Source organism: Chiloscyllium punctatum, chromosome 42 (assembly GCF_047496795.1).
Source record: "Chiloscyllium punctatum isolate Juve2018m chromosome 42, sChiPun1.3, whole genome shotgun sequence".
Classification (NCBI taxonomy): domain Eukaryota; kingdom Metazoa; phylum Chordata; class Chondrichthyes; order Orectolobiformes; family Hemiscylliidae; genus Chiloscyllium; species Chiloscyllium punctatum.
In genome coordinates, this window is record NC_092780.1 from 5338354 (window position 1) to 5356899 (window position 18546).

Here is an 18546-nt window from a genome sequence, read left to right on the forward strand (position 1 = left end):
GCTGAAACCAATTTTTTTTGGTATAATACAACTATTTGCTGTTGAGAAAGTTAGGGTACAGTTAGAGAAAAGAAAATGTCAGGAGTATTTTTTCTTCAGAGTATTCTTCATTTTCATAGAAACAAAATGATTGCAAATGTTAAAGATATTTTGCAAAATTTGATTTAAAACTTTGCAGTAAAATACATGGGCATGTTCTTCTTTCTCTCACAGGATCCTTTTGGGGAGAGGCGAGGTCATTTTGATTACCAGACCTTACTGAATCGCCTGCAAGCCATAAGACAGAGGTTGAAAAAGAAAAATGAAGAAGAAGCAATAGAGGCAGACTCTGACAGCAGCTCTTCAGGAACCGAGCAAGACAGTCAAGGCACTTCTCACTCTTAGATTACGAACACTGGGGCAGCCCGTGTATGTAATGGTGAGGATCCAGGGAAGCTGGGCTAAAGCTCAGGCATCCAGGAGTGAGACCTCTCACGTGGTTTTGTATATAGACCAAGGATCTGGTATCTTTGTGGAAGCCTGTTTTTTACTCAGCTTTGGCTTTGTAATGGTAAAAGGAGAGAATTGGCTTGGGTAAGAATCTCTTGATTATAATTTTTTAAAGTTTTAGCTCTCCAATCTATACTTTTTTTTGCAGGGCAATATTTTCACTGTAAAACATTGCTCTGTAATGTCCATTGTTACCCACAAGGTTTAGCCTCTTCATCAGTATAGCCACCTGTAGGAGACAGTGTGGATGTTTATTTTAAATATACTGAGATCTATGCGAGAACATCTCTGGAGACGATCTCTGGTATGATGAAACTGTCCAGGTATTCATGGATTACATGTCCAGTCGTCTTGCAACAGCACCATACAATGGGTATTCTGAGGCTGGTGTCTGACAACTGTGTTTAAATGTTAACTACAAAATCCACAGAATTAATTTACTTCATTTAACAATGACTTTTCCTGATATGGTGTTGAATCTGTTGCAAATTGATACATGTACCTGTTTTAATCCATTCAATCTTTCAAACAGAATCCAACACACTTTTGTTAAATGTGTGGCAAGTGACAGAAAAGCTGTTTTAAGGGCTGATTCATGTTTAATTCAGATGGGTCAAACATGGGTTTTTTTCATGTTTCTCTTTTGTGGAGGGTTTCTATAAAACTCACCAAGCAAGCCCTGTACTGATCTATGGCACCACGTAGCTGTATTGATACTGGATTTCTCTTGTAGCAGAGTACCAACTTTAAAGGAAAAGTGACTGTCATTATAACCCCTTTTATTGGCTTCCCAAAGATGCACATATTTTAGAGAGAGATGTCTATGTACTATATAAACCAGTCATCCATTTAGGAGAGACTTGATCTGATGTTCAATCCACAAATTGGCAAATGTCCAGAGTTCATCACAGTCTGCTCTATTTGCATGCATGGTGGCTGAAAACTTTGCACATTGGTAACCTGTTCTGAAATCTGTTGCCCCTGTTTAGAAAGCTTGTAAGGGGGGGGAATTGAGCTGTAGAAAATAAATGGGGACATGATGAAAATTCAACTAAGTGCAACTTGGATTACCAGAGAGAAATATCTGCTAAAAAATATCCTCTTGACCAGTTGTCTCAAAGTCTTTGTTGTATGGATAGGGCAGAGGTTTGGAGGTGATTTCTGGTCATAGCAAGTGCACCTCTGGTTGGTCAAAGCACTGTTCAAATTTGCTTAAGTAACTTAAGTCTTGGGGTAAATATAAATCTTTTTTCCAGTAGTTTGCTGTGCATACTATATCAATGTGTCTCTGCTCCCCCTACTCTGTGACTTCATCGCTGCGTTCTGAGCATTCCTTCTGCTCTCCCAAATGCAGGTTCAGATATAGTCCAATAGGCTGTAAAGGTGCAATTTTTATAGCTTCAGCCTGATCTAATCACTATCTTTCCAACCTGTTTGACTTCTAATCCATTGAGGATTTGCTGGTCGGGTGAATGATATAAAATTGTTTGTGATCACAGATAAAATTTTAAAATGTGACTCTGGATTCTGCTTGGACAAAACCTGATGTCATCATAAATAATTCTTAGTACTACTCTTAAAGATTTAATGACCCCCCCCCCCCCCCAAACTTCCTTTATAAAGGAGAGTGTTTTTAGAAGCTGTTAATTTTTAAAACAAATTTTGTAAGCCTTCCTTTGATGACTCCCAGGAGGACAGCCTCATTTTGCTTTCTGTCTGTTCAATGGAAAGCTGGACCAGTCAGTATGCTCTGACCTTATCATTTGACAGAATAGCAACTGTTGGGGATATCTGATGGAAGTGAAATGTTGGTACTCTGAATTTGGGACATTGCTGTTTCATTCAGAGATTCCACTCAGTCCATTGCAGCTTTGTCCCAGTTTCAATTTTGTTTGTTTGTCCAAGGTTTATGAATACCAATAGTTTCAAGATCATGCCTCCTCCAATACATTAGGCATGTTATTGGATCAATTAGATATGTGTGGAAAAGTTCAGAAAGTGGGGAATCACTGACAGCAAAATCCTCACCCTCCCTTGATGAAAATTCCTGTGTTCTTATTCCCTTACATTGAAAGTCTCCCCCAAATCCTGCTCCCAGTTCCTCTGGCCATGGTCCTGACAGCTAAATCCCAATTAACGTGGGATACCTGGAACATGGTACCTGATGTACTTGCGCTGTGATGTGACTTTACATTATTCCTGTGACCCAGCTACCGTTACTTTATTGTACAGTCAAACAAGTTTTAAAGAAACCATTTGATACAAAGATTGTATGTATGTGAAGCAGCATGGTTCAGGTCGCTTCATCATGGGTGAACCAAACTACTAGATAAGAATTTCTTGGAGACAAGAGTGTTTCTCTTTTTTTGCTCCACCCCCACCCCCCCCCCACCCCAAAAAAAACCCTGTCTGCTGAACATACTGGACATATTGTAGCCATGAGACTGTTATGTGTTGTGGCTACCCTTGTGGGATGTTTCAGAAGATACAAATGAGAGTGACTGATATCATCACCTCATTTCCACTGATGCAATTTACAGCAAGTTCAGACACACCTCAGTTAAACCCCCTGTCCTTCATGTTACTTGACCTGTGCCGGAGACATTGTTTATTTGGAGTTAAGGAAAGTCACTGATTTTTGTTTTCTTTGCTTCTGAGGTGTTAACAGTTGAACAGCTCCCAACTCTTGCAACTTATGATCTAAACCAAAATATTGCCATTGGTCAAGTAATCTAAAATAAATTTTGAAATAATTCAGCCCAAACCATTGACTTAGAAGTGGTAATAATGGCTTAAACTCTTGCAACTTATAAGTTGAGTAACTGTTACACCTTGTTTATGTTTCTGGAACCTCCTTTTGCATTATTGCTTTTAATGTTTTTTTAAAAAAAGTTTAACCCGTTGCTACCCAGATTAGAGCAATGGGTTTATTCATCTCTTAAGTACTTGGCAGTTTTGTAATGCCAGATTCTATTAATGATGAATAGCCCATTTATTACCTTGTCAAAGTGATGCCATCATTCACTCACAAGCCATGTGAAAATACTAATGATTGAGCAATTCTGTGCAATGTCTGGTGGAAACTGTAAAGATTTTTCTTGTGTGTAAATAGTCTAAACATTTGGTTCCCTTTTCATGGAATTGAATAAACATTTACTTTCAATTATTCAGCACAGTTAGCTGAAAAAGTATTCTCAGGCCTTGGAGTAGAGTGAGATACAACCTAGTGCTGGGTGTTTAGCTGCTGCTTTGTATATTGATGTTATAAGCCATCTCTGCACATCTTGTGATTGCATTGCAAAAGTCAACGGTGGAACTTTTTTCAGGTTGAATTGTAACTCAGTGTATTACTGGAGAGAATTTGTGATGGAGTTGCTGATGAGCTACCTGCAAAATTTCTCATTTACAACTTCTCATCCCACTGACCTTGCTTTTTGACAGCGTTGGGACAGTCATTGACCAGTGTTAATTATAAGGTGATCTTGGTGCTATAGTTGGTCTCAACATCCCTTTCTCTTGCCTGGAATTGGAACCAACAGGACAATGGTTCTGATCCTGGAGCAGTGCGCATTGATGGAACATGAACATCATTGTAAGTACAGAGATTGGGTGCAGCTACAAAACCCAAAGTAAATCGAGTAGGAGACCTTATTGAGGAATTGCATACAGGTAAGGAACAGGGGCAAACAGAGGAACTACTTTCATTGACACTTAACGTCTATGGTTATGATTAAAATTTGCAATGATTCATTAGCCTCAAAACTGCCAAAATATGGGCTGGGGTGCTGATTTCTATGAAGGTAGCATGTCAAACTATTACCTTTTTTTGTGAACTGTAATTGGATTTGACATCATGGACCTAGTTCAAGTTAGTGGCTATGGAACAGTTTTAGGAATCTGGGCTTTTTGATACTGATTGTATGAGGCTGAAGGTATTGTCACTGATAACAGCAAGAGATCACTCAGCCCTGTGAGATATCTCCAGTGAAGGATATCACTTACCATATAGTATCATACAGATCAAGCTTATCATTGGCTTCCTAACCACAAAATTTCAGATTATCCAAAATGGGACAGTTTCTATGTTTGGCACCTATGTTCACCACTTGATCATAAAGAATGAGATTTGAATCCTTTGTTATTGGGTTACTTGGTGATCAGTATTACACTTACTGCCACCTTTGACAATGATTCTAAACTTGCCTTGAGTGTTTACTCAAAATAATGCAAGTTTATTCTCCAGGCATCCATAAATGTATAATAACCTTGAATATGTTAATAATAGAATCCTAGTTCAATCTAAAGATTGTGGCAGATAATTTGAAAGTGTGCATATTGAGTGTTACCAAAATTTCTTTCTCTGTCACTGATAATCTCCCATTAATCTAAAATGGTTTGATTAGCTCCCCTGTGCAGTTGAGTTGGTGAATGTGCTTGCCACTGCAGAGCTCATCATAAAAACCAGAACTGTCACCAATCCAATTCCTCCATGTAGCAAGTTTGCTAATACCAGTGCAACATTTAGACTGCTTTTGTTGACCTCAGCATTTGTGGATGAATTGTAGGTGTAAAAATCAGCCACTGTTTCCGCCCTGACCGGTGTTCAGAAGTCTTTGCTGGAATATGCACACTTGTTGAGTTACAGTCAGGTTAAGATGTGATACACTCCATAGTCAAGCAGTGTACATTTTGCTCATTAAGAAAGACATTTTAGGGATGGTGCAAAAGGACAGTCTGCTTTTGGCAACCATATCAGCAAAAGTTTGTTGCTTTCAAGATGAGGGTGGGGAGGATTGAGTGCATGTTTTACAAAATAAATGTAAATTCCCTAAAATGAAGCCACATCAGAGATTACATCTATATTTGTGGTGCTTCATAATCAGTGTTAAACAAAACACTCCAAATAATGGCAAAGGCTCATGTAGGTTTTCCCTTAAATGTATAAATATATACATAGATTTTAAAAATTGCTTGTTATTTGAGATTTCTGATTCTTGTGTTACATTCCTGATTGGGCACTCCTAAGAGTTTGAACTGATGTCAGATCACTTTAGCAGCCCCATTTGCGATTTCAGTTAGGATGATAGCCACTATTTTAAGGCAAATTCACATTTTCATTAATGCCATCACAAGACCTGTTTTGCAATTTATTTTTATCTCTACGTGATAATGTATTGTCACCATTTGGGCTTCCAACCATGTACAATGAAACAGAAAGATCGTCCAGTAAAGGAACACAGGGATGTGAGATCACTTCCATTTGCTAACCTAGTTTATGTTGCATATGTCTAAATCCAAGCTTGTTGCAACACAGCAGAATCCCTTTCACAGTTAATGTCATCTGCAATAGAAATGGTTTACTATACCCAGAACAGTTCTTCTTCACAGTTAATGTCATCTGCAATAGAAATGGTTTACTATATCCAGAACAGTTCTTCGTTTAATTTATTTACTGACTTGCGTTCAGAATTGAATCAGCTTTGTTTCCTGCTTTCAAACAATGTTTGTCCTTCCAATCTGAAACCAAGTATGCTTTAAAACAAGTTTTCTCCCCCCTCTCCCCGCAAAGTCCTGTTGCTATGTTGGAACAAGTGTATTTAACAAGATCCATTTTTATATGATTGGTTAGATATTCAATTACTCAACCAGTTCCATGGAATTCTAATGATTTCTAAGGATTCTTGCACTGCCATGACAGGATTAAAAAAATTGTACTCCAGTTTTTACTGAATTGTGATTGAGGGTGGTTGATCCATTCATTTTGAGGAAACAGCTTATCAAACAGGAATTTTATTTTACTTCAAATGCATTGAAGGAAGTAGCCCTGCATTTAGAAAGCCAGATGCAGGTCAGTTACGCTTGTAACTAAAAGGCTTGGAGTATTGTCCACGGACATGCAACATCTTTTGCAGGGTAACCAGCACTACATTGGAAGGACTTAACCTTAGAAGGTTAATAGAATCTGAAGCCTAGGGGTTACAGTGGAAGAGAAGGTTGAAAGAGTCAACAGCTATGGTCTGTGGTGTATCCATCAGGCTAATGTCAAAACATATTGGTTAGAACTTAATTCATTACCTACAACCTGCTGCGTTTTTTTAAAAATCTATAATTGAACTGCTGCAGTTTACCCAGGGGAGAGACATTCAGTATATCAGTTATCTTCTCTGCGTTTAATATTGTTGATGGTAACATGTTTGTTTCACTTTTGGGCCTCACCTTAAACTTGGCTGCACAATTATTTCCGATTCCCATGCCAGGCAAAACATTGACATAGGGTAATATTCCCAAGGCCAGAGATGATGGGAGTATGATGAGCAGCAATTTAAAGCAGCATTTCAGAGAAGAGCAATTTGCCTAGAGCTGTGAAGTATAGTTAATGTGAGAAATATTTCTTGTTTAAAAGGTATGCTAATTTTTTGAAAGGCCTGGTAATCCGAGCTCCTTCCACAACCCCATCATGACTTGTTTCAGTTAGATTGCTGAGGTACTTCCCCCATCCCTCAGCACAGTATTCACTGCCATCCATTGGCAAACTGTGATAAACACCCCTCTCTGCTATGTACCACTGAGATGTTACCTTTCACTTCTATACTCAGGTGCAGAAACTTCATTATAATGTTTTCCAACATTCAGTATCTGTTCCATCTTCGATGGGTAAAAGTAGGATGTCACTGGACTATATGGAGCAGAATATTCTCTGATTCACGCATGGTTTGAGTGGAGTTACTGGCAATTGGCCTCCGTTCTCAGCTTGCCTTTCCATCTCCAGTCGCTCTCTGGCATTTCTTGTGGGAAAAGTGCTTCCCAGGCAGTCTCAAACCAGTGATGTTCTTTGTCAAACACAATGCTAGTATTGAAGGTTAAGCAGTGGTCGTTTGCAGGAGGTACTGTGGTATCTGGATATGGACTGTGGTATCTTTGAGTTACACCTCAACAGTAAGAAAAAGACAATATTGCATGAGGTGAGAGTTTGTGTAAAAACAGCTCCTTTTGGAAATTTAAAAAGTGTGTCTTTTCACTGCCTTGGTTTCTCATGTTACTTACACCTCACTGTTATGATGCCTTACAAGATAAACAATCTGGGTAGTGGGGAGTGTCTTCTGACAAGGGCCTCCCATACCTGTTAGGTGATAATTCATTCACCCGCTGGTTTGGACACATCTGAAATAGATATAATTTTCTATTGGATTACTTGCTGTGGATTATATACACATCTATTAGCTCGCTGGTACTTCATTTCAAGGTAACAAGAGTGAAGGTAAAACCCTATTGAATTGCCAATCTGGTACTGCTGGTTGGGTTCAGCTATGACACCAATTTAATAGATGCACGTGGTTAAAGATTGTCTAATCATGGTTAACAACTAATATGCAAACTAGGAAAAAGCACTGATGTTTATATTGTTTCATATTGTATATAAGTGACAATTCAAATTTTTGGTGCAATAAAATTTGCTGATGACAAAATCTACTAAATTGGATGATTCACTTAATTTATTCTGCTTAGAGCTACACTGGGAAAGAGTCAGTGGGCTTATTGTGGTTATTAGTTGAATGAAAGCAAACTTAGCACATAAAGAGGCCATATGCCCATCATATCTGTACCGACTTCACATTCATCCCAATTTCCCCCTTCTTTCCCTATAGCTGTTAGTATGTAAATAACTTTTCATCTTCCCAATAGCCTCAGTTCCTTTACCACTATTTTAAAACTGACTCCTCTGACTACCAACCAAATAGGCAGAAACCTTCTACTGACAAAATACTTATTGTTCACAGGATTTGTAGTTCTGAGTCTGCATCGTCTCTCCCCTCCCACCCAGAACCACTGTAGTCCAAGCATCGCAACTTTTCAAAACCTTTTCCTCCACTTTCCACAAGGGGACAGAAAGATGGAGGTGATGCAACAGTTTGAATAAAAGTATGAGAGTCCTTAAATCAAAGTGCCTGTCTCCTTTCCCTCGAGCAACATGGAAACACAGCTTCATATCTAAGCTGTCAGTTTGTAGTTTGTACAATGAACCATTACGGTGTGTGGTTTGTGAAGACAGAGACGAAAGTCAAGTCAGGACCTGCCCTGGGAGGTAGGATGATGATATTTGGGGGCTGATCGAACGGGTCAGTTTAACTACTTAACTGGCTTTTGAGTACTTGCAGTTTATGTAATTGCCAACTGCTTCAGGGCATGGGGACATCCTGACTAGCAGAAGGAAAAGAAAATCTTAATCGTCAGTCAGTATTCATCTGCATTTGGATTCAATCATAAAAACTGGCATTAAGCTGCTTTTAATGAATCATAGGAAAGTGATGTGTGCACTGCTGGAAACTTTTAAATGAGGGAATGCTTGGTGCAAAAATAAAACTCTCTTCATTACATGGTTTCTTTTGACAAAATTAAATTGGATTGAGTTTTGTAATACAAAACCTTGCTAGTGGCAACTTCTCAGTCAGTCAAAGATTTGGGGTCAGGGGAAGAATAAGAAGTCATCATCATAAGAGCAAGGCAGGCACAACTGACCCAGATGTTGTTCTTCTGACCAATATTTTGTATAGCTTCATCACCAGCAAAATTACAAGCTTTAGCGGGAGATTAGTATTTCAGTTGACTTATCCAGACAATTCTGCAGGTCAAATATTCTGCTCCCAACTCTTGATCTGCAGCAACACTACTTCAACGGCAATTTTGAAATACACTTTGGACAGATGTGTCAAATGACATTTTCTTCAAAATCCAAACCCTGTGTGTAGCAGTAAAATACCTTGGGTTAGTTTCCAGTGGTTAAAGGCTGAGAAATGCCATTTAATTGTGCAAGTATCATATGCAGGGATACTGGAAGTTGCCTGCTACAGAAAGATTTGTGGATCTAGAACTTGAACATCCAGTCTTTCATTCTGGTGTCAGAACCATCAAGGTGGATGGAGTCTATTCACTCTCTGGACTTAAGTATTAATTTTTCCTCACAGCAAACTTGCATCAGCTTCTTCAGGAGTGACATCTTGGGAGTATAGATCGGAAAAGAGTGCAGGTAACCAGTATTGAGGCTCTTCAGGAGCTTGTTTATCTATCCACGCCAAGCCTTCTTTCAACAAATGTTCCTGAAAGAGGTTACAACAGCAAGAGTTTTTGACACAGATTCTCATCTAAATTGTTAACCCCTTATTCACAGCTAAATTCCTATCCTCCCCCGCTGTAATGAAAAGAAAACAAAATCTTTGCAGAGCAGTGAGAATAACCAAGTTGCTAGTGGGAGGAACAGCTGGTGACTCATGCAGATGGCAAATTAGGTAAACATCGAGAAATGATAGTAGAATGAGAATAAAGTAGAGTGGGAATATAATCACTTGAATGGACTTGAACAAAGAAAAGAACAAAGAAAATTTACAATCCAGGAACAGGCCCTCCAAGCCTGAGCCGATCCAAATATACTATCTAAACCTGTCGGTCAATTCCTAAGCATTGGTATCCCTCTGCTCCCCACCTACTCATGCATCTGTCCAGATGCATCTTAAATGATGCTACTATGTCTGACTCTACCACGTCCCAAACGCCCGTCACCCTCTATGTGAGGTACTTGCCGCGTGTATCCCCCTTTAAACTTTCCACCTCTCACCTTGAAAGCATGACCTCTCGTTATTGAATCCTTCACCCTGGGAAAAAGCTTGTTGCTGTAATTTTAGATAAACCACTGAAAGGTGACAATGTCACAGAAGTTTAAAATATGAAAATGTTGAACACGAACATTTAATGGGGAACCAAAGGAATGTAATGTATCATGAAGACTTTTTAAAAATGCAAATCCTCAAAGTTCAATAATTAATGTGTTTCTTGACCTCTTCATATTTGCCATCCACATTAGTCTAGATGTGCAAAATCACAGGGAAGGTTTTACCACCTGTTTGTCTATGTTTTCATTCTTTGGTTTCCCAAATAACCCTAACATACAATCACAAAAGTCCAGTCATTTATTGGAAGCATTCTGTTTCAGCTCTATTAGGTTACATGGGCTGTCTTTATTAGCAGTTTTCCTTATTTGAAGAAAGCAATATTGCAAAGATGACATCCATATTTGATAGATGTATAGAATCAATGTTTTTGCCTGTGCCTGACTCCAGTTATACCATTCCCTTGGTCTGTCAGATTATGGAAAATGTAATGTCAGTCTCAGCAGACAGCCTAGTCTGTTCTATGAAGGAGAGACTGGAGATGGTAAGTATACATACCAGTACTTGGTTAGTACGTTCAGCATCCCACTTCAGGCTGGACTTAATTTCACTGACTGTTACATACCCATTCTTCTGTAAGACACAAAATGGCTGAGTTTAATCTCTCTCTCCCTATCATAAGACAGTTGTCAGTTTTATCCCTAATTATCCCAGTTTCTCATTCATGCCCTTTATCCGGTCACTGTTACTCGAGGGGAAACTAACTTCAGTCTCAGTCTGTTCAAGAATCTAGGCTGACATGCCTAGTGCAACACTTGAGGGAGTGCTGCACAGATGCTGGTAATAAGACTTTATTAAACAAAGGTCCAGTTTGCACCCCAGGTGGATGTGAACAATCCCACAGTAGGATTGTGAACAGTAGGTGAATTCTCCCTAGTGACCACTAATTGTCCCAAAGTCAACAATTCAAATCTGGCCATTGTCACATTGCTGATTGTGGTAGATTGCAGTGTGCTCATTTGCTTTTGAATTTCTATGTTACAACATTGACGACACTTCAAAAAAACTTTGGAACATCCTGTGAAGTAGTTAACAGCCAAACGTTGTTCAGGCTTTGTGGAGTAGCTTATTTGCTCCTAGATATTTTAAGATGTTTTTTCTTTACTGCAGTAACCAACACTAACTCAGCATCACCCCTTTTACTGGCACCTTCCAAATCTGCAACCTCCTCCACCCAAAAGGACAAGGGCAGCAGACACACAAACACCATCACCTGCAAAGTTCCTCTCCAAACTATACACACTGACTTGGAATTAAATTGCTGTTCCTTTATTATCAGGAAGTCAAAATCCTGGAAGAGCTGTGCTGGTATATCTCCTTCCTGCTGCTAAAAGACCAATTCAAGAAGTCCGCTCACTACTACCTCCTCCAGGATAAAGAGTGATTGGGCAATAAATGTTGATCTAGCTAGCGACATCCACATTCCACAAGTGAACTTTTTAAAATCCCAGAAAAACAGAGAGGGTGTCTACAAACAAGTGAGCTGAAATGTGTGGGTAATAGGAAGACATGGGAAACTCAGAACATGAACAGTTGTCATAAATCAACTTGTAAAATCTAAAAGCAGGGCATCTCCCACATACACACAGCTGGTCAGACATCCACCATTAGTGATTGTACCTTCAGCTTTCTGGAACTTCAACACCTCTCTTCCTCCCTTTTTAAGATACTTCTTATTAGCCTCTGGGCAAACCTTTGACCACCTATCTCAATACTTCTGTATGTGGTTCAGTGTTGAAGTTTGTTTGACAGTTGCTCCTGTTTCATGCTATGGGAGTTTTGATTATATAAAAAGCTGCAGGTTGTTATCAAATGTTCCCTCAGTCCACCAGCTGTGTCTCAAAACTGAGTGATGTCACCTACCTCTGCAATCTGCAGCACCACTGTATGATCCATATTCAGCTCTGCGGGGACAGACTGTACCAGGTATCCGCCTCCCATTGGGATTATACTGAAACCATTACCTAAGGATTTCAGTTTTTTGATGGCCCGAATGAGATCGTCCCTGAGAAGCGAAGGTAAGTGGAGTTGTGGTTGGGTGTCCAGTAGAGAGGAAACAAAAGGGAGAAGTCATTGGTTGATGTGACTAATTTAAAGGGCAAGTGAAATACCATAAAAGAAAAACAAAAATCAGTCAATGTCTACATTAGAGGAGACCACTCAGCCCTCAAGCCTGTTCCATTATTGAATTAGATCTTGGTTCCATAATCCTTTAACACTATTATCTAAATGGAGTTTGCTAAATGTTATTCAGACATTTTCAATGGATTCTCAGCCTCAACACCTCTTTAAACGTGGAGGGAATGGAGTTTTAGATTTCTACTTTCTTTCATATGATGAAATACCTCTAGAGACTGCCATTGAGAAACCTAATTTGAAGGTCTTGGACCCTGGGTCTAGGTTTTTTCCCCCACCCCCAAAGTTTTTTTTTCATAGGAACAGGAGGAGACCTGAAGCCAATTCCAACTTGGCTGATCTGTCACCTAACATCATATTCCTGCCTGAAGACCAAATCCCTTATAAAATTTGTGTTAACCAAATATCTCAATCTCAGATTTAATATCTATTGCTTGATTAACCTCTATTTGCAGAAGGGAGTTCCAATCATTATCACCATCAGCATCATTGCTCTTTAAAAGAACCAGCATCATGGGCCAAATGGCCTCCTTGTGTACTCCAAATTGCTTTGATTCTATGAAGTGTTGCATAGTGAATGATAGACAGCTAGACTCAAGCAAATCAAGGTAGGATCAGACTTAAATCAATTATTGATCCCCTTCATTAGGAGTTGCCTGTTTTACTCACTGACTGACATCCTGGGCAAACTTGCCTCTACCTTTCAATACACGCTGGTGCAGCTCGTCCAATGTGATCAGACCTACAAAGAAGTAAAAAGGTACGTCGTAAGTTGCTTTTCTCACTTGCTGGGATCATTTTCACACCAAGTTCCATTCATTCATTGCCTGCATGCTTGCTAACTGGGGTTTGCTTCAGCTTCACAATTCTTAACAGTTTTACAGTGATTGCACCCCACTCTCTCTGTGTAACATCAAAACCCACCACCCTCCTAATGTGACTCTTGCACATCTCAACTTTCATTTCTCCATCATCATTTGTAACCACAAATGTCCTCTCTAAATTCTCTATCTCTATCCGATCCCTCCTTTAAGACACACATTAAAACTTAGTTTTCCAATTAAGCAGTTTGGTCAACTGACCTAATTTCTCATGTAACTCAATGTCAGATTTACTCAGTGCTATATCACAGAACTATTATGGTGCAGGAGGCCATTCAGCCCATCATGTCTGCACCAGCTCTCTGAATAGGCATGATTTATTATCATTCTCCTGCCTTTTCTCGATAAATAATGAGCGTTATTATCCAATGTCCTCTTGAATGCCTCGATTGAACCCATCACCACCACATTTCCTAGGAGTGCATTTCCAGACTCGAACCACATCATTTTTACTTCTTTTCTGAACACTTTAAATCTGTAACCTCTCCTTCTACATCCTTTCTGCTGCCCAGAGCTTTGAGGAGTTTCAAAACATTAGTCAAATCTCCTCCTAGCCTTTTTGTTTCCAAGGGAAACAGTACCAACTTCTAACTGTCTTTATTGTGTATTATCCTGGAACCATTCTTATTAGTCTTTTCTGCACCATCCCCAGTACATTCACATCCTTCCTAAAGTGTGGCGTGCAGAAATGTACACTATTTTCTAGCTGAGGTTGAACTAGTGTCTTATTATGGTTCCATTTAATCTCCCTGCTGTTGTACTCTATGCTCCCATTAATAAAGCTTGGGTTTACTTTGCTTTATTAACCATGCTCTAGCTACCTGACCTATATGTGCACATACACAGCCAGGTCTGCTCCTGCACATCCTTTAGAATACTATATTTTATACTGTCTCTCTACATTCTTTCTACTAAAATGTATCACCTCACACTTATCAGCATTAAACTTCATCTGCCACATATCCACTGACCTATCAATGTCCTTTTGAAGTTTTACACTGTTATCCTCACAGTTTACAATGCTTCAAAGTTCTGTGTCATCTACAAATTTTGATATTGTCCTCTGCACTTCATGATCTAGATTTACATAAATTAGTAATGGCAAGGATCCCAGCATTGATCCCTGTAAAACTCCACGACAAACTTCCCACCAGTTGGAATAATATCCATTAAACAGTACTCACTGCTTCCTATCACTATGCCAGTTTTATATCCAATTTGTTACTGTCCCTTTTATTCCACAGACTACAATTTTCCTCTCAAATCGGTTGTATGGCATTGTACTAAGTGCTTTTTGGTCTTTAATAAATCCATGTGGCTATTAAATCTATTCCAAATTAGTGTTTCCAGAAGTTTCCCTCTCTCAATGACGTTAAACTGAGTAGTTTGTAATTGTTACACTTACAAAATTACACCTTTCTTCAAAAAAGATGTTTAAATTCTCCAATCTTCCACTCCATCCCTGAATCCAGGGAAGGGGTGGAAGATTCCTGCCAGTGTCTCTGCAATGTCCACTCTTTCTTCCTTGCATTTCATCCAGTCCTTGTGCCTTGTTAACTCTCAGTGCCATCAGCTCATCAAATATCTCTTCTATCAATTTTTCATTTCATTTCATTTCTTCCTAATGATTAGGCTTCCTCCTCTGTAAAACTGGCCTGGATAACAACATTTCCGTATGTACAGACAGATGCAAAATACTTACTTAATGGCTCATCCATGATCCATGCCACCTTTTTTGATCCCTAATTGGCCCTTTTGGATTCCCTTTTATGCAAATATCTACATTGAATTTGTTGTTGCACAGAGGATTGTGTGGATGTATCATCTCCCATACACTTCAAAGTTCAGCACTTTCAAATCCTTTAACCATTTTCATTCCATAAGGAAGCTTCTAACCTGGATGAAAGTATGTTTTAAATTGCCACTCATAATCACTGTCTCATGCAAACCATCTCACTCACTTAACATGGATAATGAGAGATTCACCTCCATTTCTGTGTTTCAGAGCCAGACACACTTCAATAATTTGCACTCCCAGTTCGTAGTAGAAGTCACCGACACCCAGCATCTCTGACCAGAATCCTTTGCCAGCTGCAAGGAGGAAATTAAGTAAACTTGTGTGTATGTGACAGTTTTTGTTCATCAGTGCAAGGGCACAGAAGTCTCATCAATTTCTCACACATCACAACATCAAACACTCCTAGGGCAGGTACAGCACACAGTTAGGTACAGAGTGAACTTTACTCTTAAACAGGAAGTAAAGCTTCCTCTGCACTGCCCCATCAAATACTCCAGAACAGGTACAGCACCAGGGTGGATGATAGATATAGAGTAAAATTTCCTCAACACACTCACCATCAAATTCTCTCAAGAGAGATACTCTGAATCTAACCTCCAGTGTATAAAACTCTCCCTACTCTTACATTGAAAGCAAAGTTATCTATACGCTTTTAAACTGAAGGTGAACCTTCCTCTACACTTGCCCTATTAAACACTCCCGCTATGGGTACAGCATGGGCTTAGACAAAATAAACTTTCCTCTATTTTTTTAAACAAAGTAAATGTGCCTTGATATTCTCTCCATAAATACAGTCCAGGACAGGTACAGTATGGGGTTAGATAGAGTAAAGCTCTCTCTACACTGTCCCCATCAATCACACCCATGATAGGGTCAGCACAGGGTTAGCTCCATTGTTAAGCTGCCTCTACTCTTTTAAACTAAGTAAAGTTCTTCCAACACTGTCCCCATCAAACACTCCCAGGACAGGAGAGTGCAGGGTTAGATAGTGTAAAGCTCCATCTACACCTTTAGACAGAAAGTAAAGCTCCTGTTCCCATCAAACACACATACAAGACAGGGACAGCACAAGATTAAATATTGAGTAAAGCTTTCTCTACTCTTTTACTTCCTCAACACTGTCCCAACAAATAATCCCAGGACAGGGATAGCATGGAGTCAGATAGAATAAAACTCTCTCTACAATGAAGATAATATTTCAAGATCAGGGAAGATGTGAATTCAAAATGAAACTGGAGAGAGGTGACTGAACAGGATTACAGGCAAGAGGGTCCACTCCAATTGTTGCACACATATCCTGAAACTGAACACGAAACTCTGAGCTTTTCCGAATCTCCTGTTTGTGCTTGCTGGCAAATTCCTCCAGATGGGTCTTGAACATTTCCAGCTGCTTTGACATCTGCAAAGATCAAGAAAAATTCAGTAATCTTTCGATAGGACAGACCATTGATCCTCTTTACAAGGCAAAGCTGAAACCAAAAGTGTCAATTTCAGACAGTAATAAAGATTAATTAAATGGGTTTGAGTTCATAGTTACTCACCTGAACCAGCTGATCCTCAGCCATCACTGTTCCTCGCTCTTTATACTTAGCCTAAAGAAAATTCAGTTAGGCAAACATTAAGCAGCAGAATACCATTAACAGAATAAGAAAGAAAACAAAAACAGACTTTCATTTTCTGAAGTGCTTTTCATGATTCATGGATCCAAAGTACTTTACAGCTAAAGAGGAACTTTGAAAATTAATCCAGTTTTAATGTAGGAAACAGACAATTTATATATGACAAGATTCTGTAAACAACAATATGGTACTAACCAGCTGGTCTGTTTTCAGTAGCATTGACTGAAAGACAAATATTGGACAAGAACACTGGAGATAACTCAATTGGGTCTTTTATACAATAGTTCCATCAGAAGTTATATTTCAAGATTTCACACAGTGGTTTGTTCTTAGTTGCAGAACTGAGGAGATGATAATGATGCTCAGGAGCAGGGTGCATGGTCTTCTAATTCAGATGGGAATCCTACCCATAGAGACAGGTGCAACGCGGTTTTATTTTCTTGAAAGATACTAGTCCTCAGTTAGCAGTGTCTCTCCTCATAGACACAAGAATAGGCCATTCAGCCAATCGAGCCCGCCCCATCATCCAGGGGGTGGAGAGAGAGAGAGAGAAGGAGGAGGGGAACAGGATAGTGACTGGGAGAAAAGGCTGATAGACTAAGGAAAAGCAAAACTGACTGTCAATGGAGATGGTGGACAAAATATTGGGGCTGGGGAGGTGTTAATGGATTGTAGCCGGAGAGGAAAACCACAGCACATTGTAACTTACTTCTGCGAGTTTCTTCTTGGCAATGGCGCCGGCTCCAACTCCCCTGCGGTGCATCTTTGCGGGTCTCTGGGCCTGCTTTATTTTTCGCTGCAAGAAAGAGGTCAGGAACGAGGAACCCAATGCACTGACTGCAGCTCCAGCTCCAGCTCCGGCTCCGCCTTATTCCCGGTTCAGCGCTGACCCCATCCGCCTGCCACACGGAAGCAGCAATGTCAGGAGCTTGTCAAGTAGCGATTCCTCTTCTACCGTTACAGTAACTCCATATATTGTTACATGTTCCAGTTTCCTTGTTACTATATTATAAACACATCCCAACCTCTTGACTCGAACCTCTCCCCAGCATTATTTAAGCACCAGTCTTTCCGCTCTACATTAAACTACATTTCCCACCCTCCCTCCGCTTTTGTCTCATCCACTTCCTTAATTGCTACTGTCGGGGTAAAAACAATGACTGCAGAGGCTGGAAACCAGGTTCTGGATTAGTGGTGCTGGAAGAGCACAGCAGTTCAGGCAGCATCCAACGAGCAGCAAAATCGACGTTTCGGGCAAAAGCCCTTCATCAGGAATAAAGGCAGTGAGCCTGAAGGGTGGAGAGATAAGCTAGAGGAGGGTGGGGGTGGGGAGAGAGTAGCATAGGGTACAATGGGTGAGTGGGGGAGGAGATGAAGGTGATAGGTCAGGGAGGAGAGGGTGGAGTGGATAGGTGGAAAAGAAGATAGGCAGGTAGGACAACTCCAGACAAGTCATGGGGACAGTGCTGAGCTGGAAGTTTGGAACTAGGGTGAGGTGGGGGAAGGGGAAATGAGGAAGCTGTTGAAGTCCACATTGATGCCCTGGGGTTGAAGTGTTCCGAGGCGGAAGATGAGGCGTTCTTCCTCCAGGCGTCTGGTGGTGAGGGAGCGGCGGTGAAGGAGGCCCAGGACCTCCATGTCCTTGGCAGAGTGGGAGGGGGAGTTGAAATGTTGGGCCACGGGGCATTATGGTTGATTGGTGTGGGTGTCCCGGAGATGATCCCTAAAGCGCTCTGCTCGGAGGCGCCCAGTCTCCCCAGTGTAGAGGAGACCGCCTCGGGAGTAACGGATACAATAAATTATATTAGTGGATGTGCAAGTAAAACTTTGATGGATGTGGAAGGCTGCTTTAGGGCCTTGGATAGAGGTGAGGGAGGAGGTGTGGGCGCAGGTTTTACAGT

General features: G+C 40.2%; 2 protein-coding genes across 3 annotated transcripts in view; one reads left to right on the forward strand and one right to left on the reverse strand.

Moving 5' to 3' along the window:
• Positions 1-7958, forward strand: part of ube2z (ubiquitin-conjugating enzyme E2Z) — a 40336-nt gene extending 32378 nt beyond the window's left edge. For both annotated transcript variants that reach the window (XM_072561279.1, XM_072561280.1), the window contains exon 7: positions 214-7958. In XM_072561279.1, coding sequence (XP_072417380.1) covers positions 214-384 — 171 coding nt within the window. In that variant the 3' untranslated portion in view covers positions 385-7958. The remainder of the gene's footprint in view (positions 1-213) is intronic.
• A 909-nt stretch (positions 7959-8867) lies between these two features.
• On the reverse strand, positions 8868-17718 carry snf8 (SNF8 subunit of ESCRT-II). The gene is made up of 8 exons (XM_072561281.1): positions 17355-17718; positions 16568-16618; positions 16287-16425; positions 15215-15319; positions 13017-13089; positions 12075-12216; positions 10710-10784; positions 8868-9584 (listed from the first exon to the last, which is right to left on the reverse strand). Exons 1-8 carry the CDS (start codon positions 17406-17408, stop codon positions 9447-9449), a joined length of 777 nt encoding a protein of 258 aa, XP_072417382.1. The 5' UTR covers positions 17409-17718; the 3' UTR covers positions 8868-9446.
• Positions 17719-18546: the final 828 nt, after the last annotated feature.